The 20832-nt window shown below is 36.4% G+C and overlaps 1 protein-coding gene across 3 annotated transcripts in view; it reads right to left on the bottom strand.

Annotated features, from left to right (window-relative positions):
- Positions 1-1165: 1165 nt before the first annotated feature.
- Positions 1166-20832, bottom strand: part of MAK (male germ cell associated kinase) — a 29971-nt gene continuing 10304 nt past the window's right edge. For 2 of the 3 annotated variants that reach the window (XM_071452177.1, XM_071452168.1), the window contains exons 6-15: positions 19556-19688; positions 19293-19464; positions 14936-15103; positions 12882-13196; positions 11676-11866; positions 11011-11141; positions 9005-9136; positions 7071-7145; positions 5405-5533; positions 1166-2665 (exon numbers count right to left, since the gene is read on the bottom strand). In XM_071452177.1, coding sequence (XP_071308278.1) covers positions 2511-2665; positions 5405-5533; positions 7071-7145; positions 9005-9136; positions 11011-11141; positions 11676-11866; positions 12882-13196; positions 14936-15103; positions 19293-19464; positions 19556-19688 — 1601 coding nt within the window. In that variant the 3' untranslated portion in view covers positions 1166-2510. The remainder of the gene's footprint in view (positions 2666-5404; positions 5534-7070; positions 7146-9004; positions 9137-11010; positions 11142-11675; positions 11867-12881; positions 13197-14935; positions 15104-19292; positions 19465-19555; positions 19689-20832) is intronic. The other variant, XM_071452186.1, reaches the window with a different exon arrangement.

Genomic DNA, 20832 nt, shown 5'->3' with positions numbered 1-20832 from the left:
TACTGTTGAAGCAGTTTTCTTCTGTAGGAGTAGGATGCAAACATAAATGCATCTCCTGCAATAAACTGAGAAGAGCCATGATCCAGCAGTTTTGTAATTGTATAACGCTGGTCTCAAGCCAGGTAACTTGTGAATTTGAATTGCAGTTGTCTTTAACAGAATAAAGACAATAGAAAGCAGAAAACTGGACAGGTATGTGTGTTGGTAAGCTTTTATACTTTAGATGAAAGTGTGAACCCTTGCTGCTGTTTCCTGAGCTTTGGAAAGCAATAGGTTGAATTGAGAACTGCTGGTAGAAGTCCTTTAGAACTTGTGGTAGAATGCTCATCCTCAGGATAAACAGCAGTAATACAGGCAAAGGGTCAAGAGAAAAATTTTAGCCTTACTTTTTACCCCTTTGAAATTTTATTAGCATATAATAATTTTTAAGCATTTCTGCACTAGCAGTCCAATGTGTACCAATGGATCAGAGTTAAATGATTGTACAAAGCCTGTTAGCCTCTTCTTGCTGCTTGCAACAAGAATTATTCAACACTTGTCATGCTTTGCTTGTGGACAAGTAAAGACTGATCTGGTTATGTCAAAGCCCTTTCAAGGTTCATTAGCATGTGCCAAGGACAGCATGTTTCTTCTAACCATATTTAGTGCCATAAACAGTAGCTGTTTATTTTTCTGCTCTAAGGTGACTGACTCACAGACACGTGAGCTATCGGCACACTATTACTTAATTCCTTGACCAGGCTGTGATTTCAACTGTCACTGGCATCTTGTACAAGAGAAGAGTGATTAATTTTGTTTTTTAATTATAAAATCACAGCTTTTATGGCTGTTGCAAACTGTCTGAGGGTGTTCTTCATTGCCATAGCAAGTTAGAGATATGTTCTACAGTTACATTAAGATGCATTTAGGTAGCATAGGGACATCTCTTAGTACTAAGGGAATGGCAAATACTTGATCCTAGACCAGTGGCAATTGAATTAAACTCGCTAGTGCATTACTAACCAGACAGCCCTATGCTCGCATAGCTCTGACAGAATTAAAAAAAAAGGGGCATTTTCTTTAGGTGCAATTTTCCTAACAGAATATTTGACTTTTTGGTACAACTGTTTTAGATTAAATCGTGTTCCAGGAAGTTAATGTAACCCATATATTATGACACACTGGGTCAACAAAAGGAGTTTAGATTTTAATATTCATTTATAAAAGCCATACAAATAAATTAATTTTTTTAAAATGCTTGAAGTCATCATTAACAACATTACATCTTTAAAGAGCATACTCAGTTTTTACTTTAAAAGGACAAGCTTAATGTTACTATAAAGTCTAAAGCATTTATTCTAAATGCACTTGTTAACAGAAGTAGCCCAGCTCAACATCCTAATAAAAAATTCACTATACATTGCAAAATCCTTTGGGCAATATTATTATAAAAGTTAGCATAAAAGCTGGGGAAAGTACTGAATGAGCATATAAACACTGACAGACTGAATTATTAAAGTTTTGTGAGTGTTTTCAGGTACCTAGATTGGCCTTTAAGATCTAAGACCGAAAGCAATGTCTTTGAAGAACACACCAATAGTCTTCCTCATGCAGCCTATTCAAACTCTGTAGTTTAGTCTGATCACCCAACAAAGACATGTAGAAATACGAGTTTAATGATAATTTAGGCATTTTTGGCGAATTCACCCTTAAAATGACTGACAGACTGCAGTGATTTAGGCTCTTTAAAGGTCACTGTGACACGCCCTTGACAGGACAGAGATAAATCTCTACAGATCTTTGACCAAAAATGGCTACAAGTGAATTAAAACAGCAGAATCTGATTGTTGGGCTTTACTTCACAGTAAGTAGTATTCAGTAATTGTTTAGCTATTTTCCAATATTGCTGTATCATTCAACAGCCCTCTATCAGCCAGATTCCTAGACCTTCCTTGTGTAGTATCTATCAGTGGATTGCCTATGTCCCATTACAAGGGTTTCAGTTCTCATTGCTACATGAATATTTGTATCTTACAGACCCTGAGTAACTCTTAGTTACAAGTGAGTTCTGAAATCCTTGCAGGATACTGATGCTCTTCACAAAGCCAGATCTGTGCTTTCACTCTTGTCTTCCTGCTAAGGAACCAGCCTAACACCTGGAAGCCTGGTGCTGCTCTGCTTCAGCCCTTCTTTGTGCTGCCTGTGTGCTTCAAGCACATCCCAGCAGCAGATGTTGCACTGGATGAACAACCCTAACCCAAGCTGTTGCAAAGACTATGAGAACAGGAGATCTATCTGTAGAAAACATGGGGTGAAATCTACGTCTCAGTTTTGGCAATATGTGTTGCACAATACTTCATTGCATCCTACTTTACAGCCAGTATTTTACATGGTGTTATATGTGCTATACAAATAATAGAACACACAGTCTTTTTTTCTTCTTTACTGTTGCATAGTCTTAGGAAAAGCTGGAGCAAATAGGCTTTTCAGGTTCTCACAGAGCATGTAATATCCACACAGGATGGTATTTTCTATCTGTTTCCTCCATATTTGGCCACCCAGTCTGTTCTCCCATGCACTCGCTGAATTGTTGGGGGGCGAGTGAAGATACTCATGTTTTTTCCTGCTGCATTGAAAGTAGGACCTGGTAATGGAGGACGAGCAGCTTTGTTTTTCCAGGAGTAATCTGAAAGGAATAAGAACTCAGAATTAATTATTACTAAAAAGATATTTTACTCCTCTACAGAGAAAAGAATGAGAGCTTACAGAGGACTTATGGTCCTCAAGGATGCTAATGTAGCAGGATGCTTTGGTCTCCTATATGTCACAAAACATCCTGAGTTGGAAGGGACCCACTAGGATTACAGAGTCCAGCTCCTGGCCCACACAGGACAACCCCAAGAATCACACCATATGCCCAAGACCATGCTATGCTTGTTTTCAGAAAAGAATTATATATAATAATTCCAATAGTTTGTGTGTATTATTCTTACCTACTGAATAGTGGTTTTGCAGCAATCCCCCAAGAAAGCACTGAGAATGAAATTCTGTGGAAAAACTGATGCAAATGCCTGCAACTCTGTATCTCCTATTACAAAACTGCTACAAGATGAAAGTGTTCTTTCCTCTATCTCAAGTATTTAAAAAAGCATGCAATTATAATATTGATAAACTGATTAAGATTGAAACAGCTTAGCCTGAAGAACACCTCTCAGAGACCCTCTTGCTCCTTTTGAGATTTTATGCCTTTTATTCCCCTCTTGCTTAGCTCAGAACTCCTGGTGTACTTGGTGGCAAGTCTTCTTTGCCCCATTTCCCATTTCTCCATTGGTTTCATAGGATTTATTCCAAGTGTGAAAGCCTTTTTTCTCTCTTAATAATTGCACCCACCTGACCTCAGACAGTAGCAGTAGCACAGTGCTGTATTCCTGGCCTTCCTATTCACATTTCCCCTTCTGACATTTCAGGTAGTGGCTACTTCCTCGAGTTTCATGTGATTAAAGTAATTGCTCTGCTGCAAGGGCTGACATTTCTTCATGTTCATGACCAATTCAACCATTTTCCTAAGTCTTTAAAATCACCCAGCCGGGACTCCTTTTATCCAGACTCCTGCTATACTTACCCTTGTTGTTTCCTAGGCATTCCTAAGGTAGTTCCTGCTCCTTCCATTCCTACTTTTGTATTTTAATCTTATTATGTAGTGATACTCTTTAAAACAAAATTTAACATTTAAATGGATGGGTTTTTTGGTGCCTAGGTATCATTCTGTTTCTTAGAGAAAACCACCTGGTTTTGGTAGTGTTTTTCGGCAGTGGATTGAATGTGTTAAGGAACAGGTAAGGATTGAGACGTCTAAAAAGCGGAAACATCAGGGAGCTGAAATCTGTGGTCAGGTCTCCACCTCTGAAAACTGTTTCTTTTTATTATAGGCTGCCATTCCCTATCTTTCATTAGCAAGAATGATTTCAGTCTACACTATCTTGGCAAAGGTCACTTTTCCTGGTATTTTCCTCAGAAAAATGGATAATGGATCTTGTATACTACATTAAATTATTTAAATTATGGCATAAAAAAACCCCAGAAAAATTAAAAGAGCAAAAAACAATTGAGAGCACAACTTATTACATTTTGGATAATATAAAGCAGAGTCACCAAAAATGTTAATGTTCAAATACTGACATCTAGGAGATTAAACCTGCCATTTGCTTTGTCCTTATCTCTCTTCCCATACAACCCTGAACACTTTAAGCTAAATATGAGTGGTTAAAGTGATAGGATTCTTGTTCTTCTCCAGGACATGGAAGAGTATCTTAATTGACCTCCATCTGCCAGCTTTTCTGACTTGTACTACACATATTCCATTTCTAATTACAGATAACAATAAATTTTATTTCCTGTGGAACACCACATGTGATTTTTTTTTTCACTATTCACAGCAGTCTAGAGAGAATTGTAGATTTTGTCCTCCTGTGAACCTCCTGATCCATGCATTATGACAAATCAACTTTTGCAGTTTTGTTTCAGCAGTGAATCAATAAAGATAATGAAATGCAGCTCCAGCCTTTCTTGGTGGGTTTCTGATCAAGTCAGACACGGAATATGCATACATCTAAGCATATTTTATATTTATCTATATATATATATATATATGTATGTATGTGTGTGTGTGTGTGTGTGTGCCATCTCCTTCCTTCTCTCCTGCTCCAGTTCTCTGAAGCCACTTGCAAGTTCTTAAGGAGAAGAGGTAACTCAAAGGAGCATGTCAGCAATAAGACAACATTATTAAGCAGAACTGTGTGAGATTGGTCTGCCATGGACCCTTTGGTTAAACAATTCACCATTGGTTTAGGGCCTTGCTATTTCCTCTGAAGTAACAGAGAAGTGGGCTGCTGGGTGTGGACAACAGCTCTAATCTTCACTCACAAACTTTCTCCTGCATCCTGAGCACTGCTGTTCATCTTCTCTGCATCAGAAACATGACAATGAAGAAAGTGCCCAGAATGTCACCAACGCTGCAGAGGATCTAAGGTAACAGTTACATTCAGAAGAGATTTCACATTGTTTTTAACAAATGAATGTTAAAAACATGACCCTTTACTATAGAGTTGTGGAGTTACATGTTTTTAAAATTCTGCTTAGCCCATCAACACTAATGAACAGTAGTTTAACAAATGGTATAAATATTTTTTGCACCTTTTGTAATTATTTTCTCTTTTATGTAACAAATATTAGTAGCAGCAGTTTCTCTAACTATCAGGACAGGCTCTAGGCACCTACATGCTGTTCACTTGTATTAAGAATTTATGCCCTACAATTTTATTCATAAAACTTGAGGAAAACCAAGGGCTAATAAATCCCTTAGGAAGCATGGAAAATGAACATTTCTCTTTGTCTTGGATATGAGTAGTAAAAGAATATTTCTTACCTGATACAGATGCACCAAGAGGTGCTAGCTGTATCCGTTGTCCAGCTGATCCAACTTCTTTTTTATGGAAGGAAGAGGTGTGTAGTCCCAATGGGTTGTAAGCACCACTACTTACAATGCCAGGATTTCCTGTTGACATTGTAGAATTTTAGAATTTTCAGCTGCATTCAGAAAACTCTGCCTAGGTTTTATACTCGCTTCAAATTATATTTGCAGTACTACAAGAGTGCCCAGTATGAGTGTTCTTTAAAAACTCCCTAGTGCTCATCTCTTGAAAAACAAACATTCTTTCACTGAATTCAGTCTTTGCTTTGTATATCAGTTGGACCCTTTTCAGCACTAGCAGACAGAAATTCAGCAGGAATAAAGACAAACAGCAGGATGAACATTTCCTTAGTACTTCCACTAAACCTAAGACCACATAGAAAGGTTTACACTGAGTTGCAGAGAAATGTAGGATTTTACCTTTTGTTTACTCTACTTGCTTTACCAGAAGCTGATTTAGCTAGTGCTCAGTATTAGTCTTGTGCTCAACATGTTTGGCCTAAATCTATCAAAAATAATGGAATCCAACATCCCTTGTGGAAAGTGGTGCGCCACTTGAAGTTGACTTTGACAGTTCCCACAGTTAAAGGCCTGCTATAAAAGTCAGACCTAATTATCCTCTCTCTTTAACCCTGGTTATAATTCTGTTTGTGCCTAGTTTTGGTCCATATCTTTCTTTAAACCAGCTCTACCCTGGGAAGGCTGACATAACCATCCTCATTTGGAAGCTAGGAAGCATTGTGCATGTACACACAAAATTAGTTCTGAAATTAGTGTCCACTGGAAGAGCGGTCTGTTACAATACTTACTCCCTGCTCCAAGAAAATCCCTTACCATCTCCATGTCTGTCATCACTTGGGACAATGTTAAGACTGTGCTGGCAAAATGTCCAGAGAGAAATGCTTTTCTCTAGTGGTAAGGTTCTGCGTTCAGTAGTATTAAGTTTATTTTGACCTTTATCATGTGTGAGCATATTCATCACAGCTTCAGTGGTAGTTACAGTAAAACACAGTAACTCTGCTTTGCCAGTTTTTCTATCTCCTAAATCTTTGGCCTTTGGGCAATCCCATAATATTCCTCTTCACACAAACACCCCCAGACCTCTGTGATAATTTCAGAGCAGTGGAACTATAAGGCACAAACTAGGCAGCCTGGAATCTGGAGTTTCCTCCCTTTTACTCAAAGGTGACTCCACCAATACCTGTGTAAGCACAGCACTGTAAGATCAGTGTAATGGGTAGAGAACCCAAATGCAGGAAAAGGTGCAAGTCCTGAGTCCTGTCAGGGACAAGCACATTCTGCATTAGGATCACTTTCTCACCATTATCCAGTGACCTGCTGTGGGTTATGATTAGGGTAATAAAATATTCTCTGCCTTTTAAAGCACAGTAAGTTCCAAGAATCCAGAAGAAGCCTTTACATCACTTCTATAAATGCCTCCCATGCAAAGCCACCACATTGCCATAATGAAGAAAGCGAAGTTTGACAAAACAGATTGCAACTAAAAATGGCAGGATACGATCATCAGGAACCTGTGTTATAAGTGCAATTTTTTTACAAGAAACTGTAAAACGTAAATAGGAAATGTACAAAGAACCAGGCTATAATTGCTACAATTTACCTTTTGGATCTTCTAATTTTTCATTCAACCTTTCTTTGCATGATAGCTTTTCAATAGGTATAATTAAGTTCTCATCTGTAGACAAGGAAAATTAAAGGAAGAAAAAGATGGAAAGACAGAACTTCAGAAGAAGGGTATGAAGAACCAATTTAGGTCATGTAAAAGAAATGAGGAAGGAAAAAAGCAAGAAAGAATGAGTATCTGACACATTAGTAAGTAAAATGTCTTATCCTTGTTGTCTTGAGCAGAAAATGTTACTCCAAGAGGTGACTTTACAAGGTCCATTGTAATTATGGACTAATAATATGATTTTCCAACAATGCAATTACATTCCATTTACAATTTTAAGGACTTGGTCATATCTTCAAAGTTGACTGATCATAAATTTTCAATCCTTCATAAATAAAGCATTTGTAATTATTTGCTCTTATCTTATTTTGCCCTAGAGCAATGTTGTGGCTGATGAAAAAAAAAGCCCACTTAAATAAACTATACACAGTTATTTAAACACAGTAGTGTCAACTTTCAGACTGTCAATATGAAAAGAGAAAAGATATAGTTTACGTGTATTGTATTCCTGTGATCCATCTATTCTGGTTCCATGTGTTTCATGTGTGTCTTAAATGTTGCTGTCTCCCCAGTATTTGAAACATCACATGCAATTTAAGATATTGATAGAAATACCAAGTATTTTCAAACAAAAAATAATCAGCTTTAGTGCTTTATTTCTTTAAATTCTTGGTAGTAAGACAAAGGCAGGATTTCTACCATTAGCATTCATTCCAATTTTATCTTCACTGCAGTTCCATAGGTAGATGTCTAGCCTATTGATGAAAACTTTTGGAAGCAGCTATTTGCTTTTCTGTGCCCAATTCCTTTGCAAGATTATTTATAAATAATTTACTTCTGAGGCACATGGATACTCTATTTCAGAAAATAAAAGATATGCAAGATGATACAAAATACCTATTCCACAAAAAAAACTCTGGTAGGTGCTGTTGTTTCTCCATTTTCTAAAATTTTGCAAATTAATTCAAATGAAAAATTCAGCCTGCCTGACTTTCAGAGGGGAAAATGAGGTTTGTTGACACTGCAGAATGGCTACTAAAGTTCTATTAAAAAGGGGTGCAGCATCTGCATGTAAACAAACCTTCTGAAGTTCTTGCTGTACAAGCATGTAAAGCTGGGTGGTTTATTGGCACTGAAGTATTTGGAGATTGACTCATGCTAGCTGGACAATGGCTGCAGAGTTGTTACCAGGTAACCTCCCATAAGAGGGACAGTGCACCTGAGTTATAGGGCTTGGGGGTGAGAAGGCAGATTTCAGTCCACATTCTGATGTCTTCCTCAGTGAAATCTTAGATAAAGTGTTTACTAGTGTTAGACTTCACTCTACAGAATGCTGATAATAGTGCTCTTTACAAAACATAGTCTCACTGGAAGTTCCTTCCTGGAAATAAGGGGACTTTTCTTGCAGGAAAGGATTTAGGATAAGGCCAATAAACTGATAAAAGATGATGTCTAAAATATTAGGCAGCACTTTTATCACATGAGCACACCACCCACCGTTATGTTTTCATGGGTGAGACTGCTGTTTGATAGTGTTGCATGGCATAGGGAGCAGGCAGTAATGAGGCCAAACTACTTGCTTAAATATAGTAAAATAATGGTCTCAGTGGATTATATACAAAATTTATCTTGACAGAACTTTATAAAGAGGGGCTGGTTTGTACCTTCTTAATGTTCTGAAAGCAAAATACATCATATCACATATGAAAAAGTTGGGGGTTTTTAAGAGTCTTTCACTAAAACAAGAGAAAAAATAAAAGAGTCTAGAACCTAAGCTTAACTGCAGAAGTTAAACCAGATGGTCTTAACTAAATTAGTTAAAGTCTGAGGAGATATATTGTGACCATTTTCAATTACACTTTTACCTGTCGTATTTCTGCTGTAAGTCACTCCTCCCCCAGCATTTCCAAGTGATTTAGCAAACAATTGGTTGTTCCAGGCTCCATGTGATCCTTCTTTATTGACTGCTGCTAAAGACACATTCTTTGGGTTTACACCTTAGAAAACAAATGATGGAAAATGTTATTAATACCAAATTTCAAACTTAATTCAACCAATAAATGACATTTCTAGAACAGAAAACCAACACTGAACCATTTGTCCTATAATGCAAAACACCATTAATGTAAATTAATCATGTCCGTTGATTAGATTTTTAAGCTGAACCATGAAAACCAGTGACACTAACTTAAGAACAATTCTCTTCATGCTTTCAAGACAACTTTTAAAAGACTTTTCAGTATAGGTACTTGGTTTCTATAAAACCATATCTCATAATTGATATTTCTGTCTGTCAAAAAAGGAACACGCAAATTAAAAATACCTATCAAAAATTTGGGTTCCCAAGGCTGAAAATAAACTATTTCTTCAAGGGTTAAGTTAAAAAGTAGGACAAAGGTTCTTGTGCCTTCAGCATGTTACAAGCATTACAAGAGTTAATAGGATTAGAACACATGAAAGCAGCTCCCAGATCTAGTGGTTGCAGAACTAAACTAATATGGATAAATAATAACAATTATTTTTTACATCTATGCCTTTCTCATTGAAAACCATGGAGACATTAGAATTGTGTTTAATAAAAGACAAGAAATACAAATGACTCTTCCAATTTTGTTACCTTTAGATACAGAAGTTCCTCGCTCTTTATATTTTTCTTTTTCTTTTGGACTTAAACTGTTAATTCTCTGAGCATCCTATTTAACATTCTAGAATTGAAGTCATCACTGCCCTAATGAGTTTCTGACAAATTAATCGTATGTTCTATCAAAACAACTTGCCTGACAATGGGGAATTCCTCTGTGAGCCACCTAAATTCTCAAATGTGGATTACAGAAGTCATGGTATGATTACTGTAATTGTACAAACCACCATAGTAACAAAAGATACTGAGACACCAAGAAAACAATTTGATTATAGAATATATTCAGAATACTAACTAAAGGAAACATTCTCTTTGCTTTCTCCTTTCCATTCTCATTCCCAGTAATTAAATAATATCATGTCATTTTCCTGAAAAAAATCACCCAGATTAGGCTAAGATATCTATTTCCAAAGAAAGATGACTGCCTTGAGAAAGGAAGTGAGTGTATGAATTCCTATCAGTGCCAGTAGATGGATATTTCTAAACACTTTGTACAAGGAAAGGGACTGTGTTTATCAGAACTTGTATGTTCAGAAAACCCCAAACATCCTGATAATGCAAAATTGGTAAATATGCACTATATAAAATCATAGAATGGTTTGGGTTGGAAGGGCACCTTAAAAATCATCTGGTTCCAATTGCCCTGCCATGGGCAGGGACACCTTCCACTAGACCAGGTTGCTCAATGTTCCATCAAACCTGGCCTTGAACAGTGCCAGGGATGGGGCATCCACAGGTCCTCTGGACAATCTGTCCAGTGCCTCATGACCCTCACAGTAAAAAATTTCTTTTGTATATATTTTCTAAATTTCCCCTCTTTCCATTTGAATCCATTGCTCCTAGTCCTATCACTACAGTCCTGCTGAAAAACATGCATGTATTTTCTTTAGTCCTCACATACACCTGCTTATAGATTAATCAGGATATATTCCTAGTAATCCAAGAGATGTTGGATTTATATTACTGAGGATTTTTTATGTTACAGGTCATAAGAGGGCCTGTGAACTTTTATAGTGTACAAGCAGTGCTGAGGTCCTGCCATGTTTATATAGCCAGGAATTTCTGCATCAGTTGAGATATCTTCTGGGAAAGGCATTTAGTCCAAAATTATGAAAATTTAGTTTGGTTAAGAAAAATAAAATTATCCAGTAAGAAATCTAAAGCTTAAATGTATTGTATGTAGATTGTGCACACCTTATATTTTCCATATGTATTGACTTTCAACCTTACCAGGCAGATATCTTGATTGGCTTATATAATAATCTTTTGCTGATGTATTTGATCTCTCAGAATCATTTCTCATCAGAATCTTGTTTTCCCCTCCTGGCTGGATACAGCGTGAAGCTTTTGGTTCTGGCACACTGAAAAATCAAAATTTTCAAACCATGTGACCAACAACTCCAGCTCAGAATACCACAAGCTGACCTTAGCCTGAAGAATACAGTGCTCTTTGCTTATCCTACTTTTCTCAGTAGGGTCTGTTTCCACAAAGTAACAGTCAAACCCAACACCTCACGAGAGCCTGACCTGGGATTTGAAGAAGAAATGTATCCAACACTATGGAATAAAAGCAAATGTGGCCAAATGGCAGAACATAATACCATTTAACTGACAAAGGAAGTAATGTTAGTATGTCAAATTTTAGTAAAACAGTTTCTTAAATACACAACAAACACCTGAATCATGTAGTGTCTGTAAACAAATTTGATTCTGTTTGGATATTACTGGCACTGTAACAACATAACATCCAAAGCTGATCTACTCATGCAATTCTTGGCATTCTTGCAGAATTTTGGTGACTTGAATTTTAATAGACTTGTCTTAATCAGTCTATAAATCTACTTCTGGACACTGTTTACTAAAAGAAATTGTGATTTTATAATTGCAGGACCTACCTAAAAAGAAATTCCTTGTTTTTCTTTTCTTTTAACGGTGCAATACTAGGCTTCTTTGAAGATGACATTCCAAATTCAGGGTCATCCAAGTCATCCCAGCTATCCACAGCCTTTACCAAAGTCTGACCCCACCGTCTTCTGCAGGTTTTAGGACCTAGTACACCATTCAGAGGGCCAATAGCTGCTTGTTTCTATTTTAAATAAATTAAAATAATAAAGAAAGTTAAAATAATAATAAAAAAGCACTTTAACTCAATTATAAAATTTTGTATTTTGTATCTAGTATAACTCCTGACTACTGCTTCCAGACTTTGAGGGAATTTTTCCCAGTGTTTTGTACCTGTTTTGGTCAGTCTCATTATGACTTTAAGTACAAAACATAATAATGCCAGCATGTATTTGAAGTGTAGTTCTTTTGGACTTTCATCCTTGAATTGCTCAAGTCTACCTGAACTAGTGAGGTTAACATTCTGTTTGCAAACCCAGTTTAGTGCTCAACCACTATTTCTGGCATCTTGCTGAACTTATGCTCTGAACAGTGGTAGATGAGCTGTCAAGAAATAGAGCACAGTGTTGCAGAACATTGCTGTGCCCCCAAAGTAAATACAGCAAATAAAAGAAACTTCTCTTTAACATTCTGTTCCAATGAAATTATTAAATTTTAAAACTGTCCTTCTGTCCATCATTTGCTTTCCAGTATTCTCTGAATACCTGTTATTTTTAACATAGTTTGTATTGCAGTTCAGTGAGTACAAGTAGAAAGCAAAATGGAAGTTACAAACCAAAGTATAATAGTAAACTTCCTAAAAATCATAATTGCTAAATCCTTGCAAGGTTAAGAGCTGGATGAACCTTTCTGGGTATTTTCCTGCATAAGGCAAGTGAAGTTCTCCCTTTCCACTTCTCTGTTGTGACAGTATTGTTGTGACAGAATTGTTTCTCAAAGGTCAAAAAGTAACAACTTCAACTCCTTTAGTGCATAAGCCCATCACTGAGGACTATTATAATGAACATTGTGTTACAAGCAATCTATTCTTCTGACTTGCTATAAAATTTTAATAAGGAGACAGTTATATCCTCACTTATTCACTAGTTATCTATCTGTATCTCTTCTAATAAAACATGACAATTTTCAAGGGATCACCTAGCTGAACATCCTAAGAACTTTTAATAAAACCATCTATGTAGTTATTGAAGACAACTTACAGGCGATGAGTTTTTATTGATCATTGGAAAAAGTGGTTGTGACTGTGGCTGCTGCTGCTTTGGTACTTGCTGGTTAGCTGTATTCTGAGGCAACTGAATTTGCTGGAGAGGCTGGTGGTTAACCTTTGGCAAGGGCTGTGGCTGTGTTTTGTCAGGTAAATCAGGTGAAGACAGAGGTTCTGGCTTAGCTTCCAGTTTAGGTAAAGATGGCTTTGGCTCTGTTGGCTGAACTGGTTTAACAGGAGTCTGCTTCTCCAGATATTGTGGGGGAGGTCCTAAAATTTGGCCAACTTGAAAGTAAGGGTGCTTCAAAGCCTGTAGAGGAAGATATGACACATTAATTTTAACTTCAAAAAGCTGACTTTGGTAAGCTCATCAAGGATCTAAGCAGGTTATTGAAAATTTAAGCAAGCTTTACAGAACAGATGGAAGATGGATGGGTAATGAGATCATATGTAAAGTGTATATTGAGAACTGGCAGTTCTGTATTTCAAACTCTTACAACTTGGTAAGTCTGATCCACTTGTACATGTAACAGCAGTCATATCCTTTTGTTCCCTTCTTTATTGCTAGGTGGAGGTGCGTTATACATTTAACACCATTCTATAGTTATGCAGTAACATATTTCTCTTTTAAAAGAGGTAGTTCCCACTACTTTTACTACATGCTTTAGTTACATGTCTCCACTGCTGACTATGTTTTAGCAACTCAGTGAATAGCCTGAGTTTTTTAATTGAAAATAAAACAAAACCAACAACAACAAAAGCTCCAGAAGTGAGATCATTGCAGTGTATGGGTTCTACAATTAGAGGATGTTAATGAGCAAGGTTTCTCCCCCTTTTTTCTTATCATCAGCTTTTCCTTTTCTTTAAAAGACATTCACTGTGCCTGCTGTGCCTTCATGGTGTTTACTAAGAAAATATAGTGTCTGTCTTAAGGCAGATGTTCATTTGATCCTTTCCTCTGACCTTTCCATGTCCTCTGCTAGATGCAGAGTTCGGACACACCTTAGTAACACACCTCCTGCTATGTCAAAACAACCCACTCCGTTAATCCTTCTGGGTAGGATCCTACTCTTTGTTAGTTCTCAAATGCACCTTTTGCCTCAGCTGCACTCATGAATAGCTGCCTTTGAACACACTGCCATGTATATGCATTAAACTCTTCCTTTTGACTGTGGATTACACATCTGCTGCAGCTGCTTCCTTGATAACTCACCTGGGTAAAAGCTGGTTATTTGCTTTTATAAAGCACCATAGAGTATTTTGTGTAGAGGTACATAGTACTGGACTACAGATAGATCTCTGTTTCTGTACAATAGACATGCTTCATAAAGTGGAGAGGAATGTTTGGTACCATCTGCTTAACTGCTTCTGAATCACTTACAGTACATCCACTAAGGGTAAATTGCAATATGTCCTTTCTTTCTCAATTGTATTCCTCTTTTATATGTTCTAAATAGGATTACATTAGGTATGAATAATAAAAAAAAAATCCACAGAATGTACCATCTTCAGTCCTTGAAATATGTGTTTTGAAAATTAACTTGGAGAAAAATTGTGATCTTTGTGACCTATTGGCATGTTCTTCACAAAGGTCTTTCTTTATCACTTCATACAACTTACATTCCAAGTAAAAATAAGCCTTAGCTCTTCCATACTGCATTCCATCTGTGGCTTCACAAAAACCAAAGTTTTCAAACTTTTCGGTACCTCCCTTTGTACAGATGGGGAGGAAAACAAAAGTGGCAAAGTGATGACAGGCACCATTGAAACGCTTGCACCTCAGCTATTTCTCTGTCCTGTACAGAGAGAATTTTAAGATACACAGTACAGAAGACAACATTGCAGAAATAACTGAAGAGTTTCTGATGTCTGCTGAGCCAGGTTTAGAACTTTTTCTTCTCACCACTTAGTCTCATTCCCATCAAAGTGTTCAAAATGCAGAGACATTTGTGGCCATCATTATTATGACAATCAATGGGTCTCTATATCTACTATTTTTTAAAAAGCAAGAAAATTCAGTCTTATACTTAATCATTCATGTGCTCAGACCTGACTTGCTGTAGGTCTCTTCTTTGGATTCCAGTTCAGCATATCACTCATAAGCTGTATTGCTTCATTGCTTGCATTTGGGATGAGAGTTTTTAGGCTTATAGGGACACATTGTGGGAAACGGAAATTCATGGCAGAAGCAAGGTGGTATCCTTCTGTCCAGTCACTCTGTTTCAAAGGAAAGAAAAATCAGCACCAAAAAAGAACAAAGATGTATTTAGATAAAATTTAAGGCAGCTTGAGTCACGCTTGGTCTGCATGGCTCCTTCCTTTATGGTCAAAAACAAGCATTCCTGTTTTCCGTGACAATTATTACAACACTAGCGAATGTAGCATCAGTCTCCAATGGCAGTCCTCCTGAGGTCTCCTGTAGCTACAGGTGGAACCATCACCATGGACACATCCTATCTGAAGGAGACCAGAGTGCAGCAGTACCAGGAATGCCACATCCCATCTGCCACAGAAATGAGCCCAGCGGCTGGCATGCCCTCTTTATGGAAATAGCAGAGGCAAGGCCCCTCCATTCACCATGTCCCAGCTGTATAACCATGATGCAGCCTATACAATATAGCACTGATCCACCATCATGACAGTCAATGATCAAGTTACAACCAGACAGCATTACAACAATAAAAAACAATGATCACCAGATAAGAGCTTATTAAAAAAGTGTTTAACTTTCCAAAAGTAAACCTTGAAGTCCTTCATTGCTTCATAACTGCATTCTTGGAATACAGAACCACAGGATTATCAAAGACCTCAACAGACCATTTATCCACACCCTTGTCCCTTCCTGACAGGTGTTAAATCTCAAAAAGCTTCCAATTTCTGGCAATCCACAGCCAGATTATACAGATTACTCCAGAGAGTGATCTCCTCATGATTAGGAAAATGGAGGTTTCTTGTACAAAAATAAATGACCTTTGTTGAGTGTCCTGTCATCCATGGATACCAAGAAGGACTATCTGATTCTTTCCTCTAGAGTGGCCTTTTTATACATTGGAAGGTGTATTTCTTTTCCTTTCTTCCCATCTTTGTTTGTACAGGCTAAAGAAACCCAAACAATTCCTCAGGTCTTTTTGAGTTTTACTTCCTCTCTAGACTCTTGATTTTTTTTCCTCTTGAAAACTCTAAACTGGATATAATGTAGCAAGAGAAACAGAAAGATTAGTTCACATGTTAATGGGCAATACTCCTTTTTCTACAAACTGGTATGGTATTTGTCTTTAGACATACAATACACTAAATAGCTCCTACGGCCTCTCCTACAGATATGTAACTGGATGGTGATCCACAGTTATTTGTGTAGCTGATTATTCCTGCCTAAGTACAGCATTCTGTGCAGGACTGAAAAAATTTCTTTAAAGCTACATCTCTAATTCTATACATAAAAAAAAAATCCTTCTAAATTCCAGTCTTCTTTTCTAACATAATTCTTCTCTGCCTGCCATCTACTAGCTTAAGCAGCAAAATCTACTCCACCAGACAGCCTTCAATACAATTAAAAAAATTTAATCAGAGGCAGAACCACTCAAGTTTTATTCAATTAATCTTGTGAATAAGAGCCAGTGAAGCTTACTGTCTGGACAACTCTTTCCAAACAGGTATGCTCTCATCATGCAATTTGTATAGAAATATGCTGCTGGGAATGTTATGAGGGACAGCATCAGAAGCCTTACTGAAGACAAGGTATGACATTTGTGCTCTTCCTCTATCCACCACATTTATTGCACTGCGACAGGGCAAACCAGACTGATTTGGTCTTAAGGTACCATGATAGCCATTACTCATCTTTTTATGTGCAACAGTTTTAGCTCTGTTAACACAGTCCATGGTAATTAAAAAACTCAAATATAATTATAAACTACATCTGCTTAAAATAAGTCTCAAGATTTCCAGTGACTTCCTCTTTCACCTCAGAGAACAGTTTGTTCATTTAAATCAATGGAGAAAAACTTCCCTCCTTCACTGCATTGCCCTTCTTTATTGAGTTTGATGGCATTCTGTCTGCTAGAAATAAAGAAACAGTTTACAACAAAGTACCAAGGGCTGCATGTTGAACTGATGAAGCATAGTGATAAGGCAAAATCAGTACAAGAGCAAAATGAAAAATACATTTCTATTTATTAAAAAAAATTATTTTGCAATAATTTAAAGTGCTATTGCCAACCTTCAGCTAATGAAAAGGCATTTCATTAATCTCTGCTATTGACGTTGTCAGCAATTTTTTCATTAAATTCACATAGTAAAGTGCACCACCACTGCCAATACTTGAATGGTGCAATTTAATTTATTTATAAAATAAATAAAGCAACTTAATTTATAAAATAAAACAAAATAGTTGCCTGCCACTATTTAAAACACCCAGATTCCCCAAAGTCATTGGAATGTTATGGACTTAGGTACAGGAAGGTAAACTGGAATGAAGATAGCTTCTGGGCATAATTCCTGTAATTCATTATTGCAGGATAACAAAATAAATGAAAACACATGTCTAAAAAAAAATAATATTTGTAAAACTATCTGCAAAATCAGACTATTAAAGTAACTACTTATATTTTTCAGAATGGAAGTAATTGTAACAAATGCATTATTTGTTGTGGTAATTCCTATAATACAATTTAAGTACTCCTTTTTTACAGCAATCTCCCTGAAGAATGCCTTAGCACTGTCATAAGGAGAGAAAATTCCCAAGTCTGCCCAGCAGATGACACAAAGTAATTAATTATAGTTTCCTGATTCTAGCGGGCTGACTTACAATGTCCTTAATTCTTGGGGCCTTTAAGGGAGCCTACAATTTTTTCTGGAATATTCAGCTGGTAATGGTCCCTGCTTTCCCAAGCACTAAACTTTCTGGTCAGGGAATGACAGACTCTAAACAGTCAGGATTTGCTTCTGTTAGCTCCTTGTAAGGTTAGAGAAAAACCACAGCAATTAGCTCAATGCTTCTGTGCTACTGCACACAGTGAAAACCTCTCTCTGATCTCCCTGCATTTCAGAGCTTGTTTATGCTGTACATTGAAAATGTTTCAGAAGCCAGCATGGTGCTGTCTTTCAGTCTTCATATACATCAAAATGTTCCTGTTACTATCCTAGATTTGTGATCTGCTCAAGAAAGTTCACATCTGCATTTGAAAACTCAAGTCTTAAAATACTGCTCCTATTTGCACGTTATTCCTGAGGCTCAACTGTATCATGGCAAGCACTGTTTTACACATCATACCAATTTTCACTTCCATAACGTATCATCTATAGCTCTCCACCTGACCTTTTCCTCTTTGCTCTGTCATGAGTTTGTACCTGTTTCTCAGAATGTTCTCTTGGATGTCTTCCCACCACTTCAAGCTCTGCATATTCCTAGCTAAGCTTAATCTATTTCTGTTTTAAGTTTTCTGTTCCTTACTTCTCTATTGATAGCAGCTCCTTTACTGGACAAGAATTATACTGTATTTTATACAGGTAGAACACTAATTAAACTGATGTATCTCTCTCCACCCTTAGGAAGTTCAGATCTAGATGGACTGTGTTTGGTCAGTTATTCCACCAAGTTCTATTTGCACCCATAAAATACTGATATGTATCTGCCAATTCTTACTTTAGTCTACAAAAATATTTAACAGCATATGGTCTTTTTTTCAGTTCATTCAAAATTTTATAGGTAACCTTATTCTTTTCTTGCATATTCTCCCATTCATTTAGTAAAACAACTTTTAAGCTGAATATAATTGCATCCATTTTTATATGCACTACCAAAACTTTCCTTATAATTTTAAAAATTATTTAGCTCATCCAGAAAATAAGTGAAAAGAATTGTTTCCTCTCTAAAATACTGCACATTTTCCCTCAATTACTTCTTTTTACTAATAATATTTATGAGACATCTGTGTTTGAGATGAAATGTTTCTTTTTTGCTTTAAGAATAGGAAAAGCATAATTTGTCTTATTTATGGTAAATTTTACAAGCTCCAAATTCTGTGTGCCAGCACAGAAGAATTACACTTTTGGGAAGGGAAAGCAAATTGGCTCTGGTAAATTAAATCCTAGGAGAATTCTGATTTCCTTTCCATTATGAATAGCTTTAAATAACTAAATTAAATAATTTTATCTGGCTTTCATCAGAGGAGAGCAAAGCTTCACATAATGGTATGATGCACAGCAGATGCTAATATACAACAAAAGACTAGCAGTACATGCCTTAATGGAAGCTGAAAAGAAATTCAGTTAAGCAAACACTAAGTCTGCAGGAAACTTATTGAAACAATAACTCAATATGCAAAGATAACACTGAATATTTTGTAATAATTTAATCCAATTTTTTTTTTGGTAATAAAATTGTGTGGGGTTTTTTAAGCCTTACCTTCTTTGGAGTCCCTAGGACTTGGCAAATTTTGAAGATTTCATCTACTTCACTTGTGCCTGGGAAAAGAGGTCTGAGTGTGTATAACTCAGCCATTATGCTCCCAACTGCCCATATATCAATAGGTGAGCTATAGACAGAAGACCTCAGCAAAACTTCAGGTGCACGGTACCTGTGAGGATGGAAGGAAATAATAAATAAGTTAAAATGGTCATAGGAGGGTAATTAGTTAAGCTAATGTATTAAATTCTTGATATACTTACCACCTGGTAGAAACATAATCTGTGTAAGGTGGCTGAGATCTTAGTTCTCTAGCCAACCCAAAATCTGCAATTTTCACAAGTTCTGGCCCACTACAGAGAAGGTTTTCAGGCTTCATATCCCTATGAAAAAATCCTGTAGAAGACCAAACAGAAAAGAATTGCAAATTATCACAGAATCACTTCTTAAGCAGCAATTTCTAATAGGAGTAATCCAGTATTTACTTTGGGATGTTTTGGAATAATATAGTGGTTTTCAACCTTTTTTCTTTTTTTAATTCAACATAAAATAATTGGAATCCTCCCCTAACAAATGCACGCATTTTCCCTCCAGTGATTATTACACCAAGTGTTCTTAAATTAACAAATGTAAACTGTCATTAGCACACTAAGGAAAATGAATTGGCTGGCAGCAACATCAAGTAAAAAAAACAGTTTCAGAATGAAATCTTTTGCTTTATCAGTTTTGGATAATGGAAAATTGAGCATCTGGCACACTTACTTGATTCACAAAATTGCTTGAATGATTTTTAGATAGTTATTTATCATTGTGACAACAATTTTGAGATACAGACATTTACAGGATATTCAAATCCTGCTCAGAAATGCTAATATTAGTAATGCAGGCACATAAAGCTTCTTCAATGCTTGCTGTTGGCTTGAGGATCTCTATATTTGGGCAATGGTTAAGTCACTAAGCAAATTAATTCTGCTGTTTAATTGGAACACACAATTCGTTATGTTATCCATTAATTTGATTGAAGTCCAGTTGCTAGAATAAAACACTGAATTTCTGCACGCATAAATTGAAAATGACTGTAAGAAATTGGCTGAAATTATTACAGTGAAATGTAAATGTTCAAATTTATCACACCTGGTGTTCCCTTACACACTTATAGTCAAATCAAGATATTAATATTGTAACTTAAAATTGGAAGTTTTAAAAAAAAAAATCTAATTTTCTAATTTATTTTGCAGAGAAATGAGGTAGGAAAGGAGGACACTAACAATCAGAGAACAGTATATGATTCTGATAGCAGGACAAGAAAATGTCAATTTCTGGGTATTTGATACTACTGAATAAAAGTAATCATTCATTTAGTTCACCAGAAGGCCTCTTCAGGGTACATTGAAAGCAAATCAAACCTCACTAGGATCACTGTTTCTTATTTTATTTTCCGCTAATGTTTTATGGTCTTTGGAAAGTTTCAAGGATACCAATGTGATGTGAAGAACAACTACAAAAGTTGAGCATGAGAGTAAATCACTACTTTTTTAAA

Source organism: Agelaius tricolor, unplaced genomic scaffold (assembly GCF_023055355.1).
Source record: "Agelaius tricolor isolate 1412-34295 unplaced genomic scaffold, bAgeTri1.0.p SCAF_2, whole genome shotgun sequence".
In the NCBI taxonomy this organism is placed as follows: domain Eukaryota; kingdom Metazoa; phylum Chordata; class Aves; order Passeriformes; family Icteridae; genus Agelaius; species Agelaius tricolor.
Note: the sequence above shows the minus strand (reverse complement) of the source record. Positions and strands in the feature narration are given on the sequence as shown.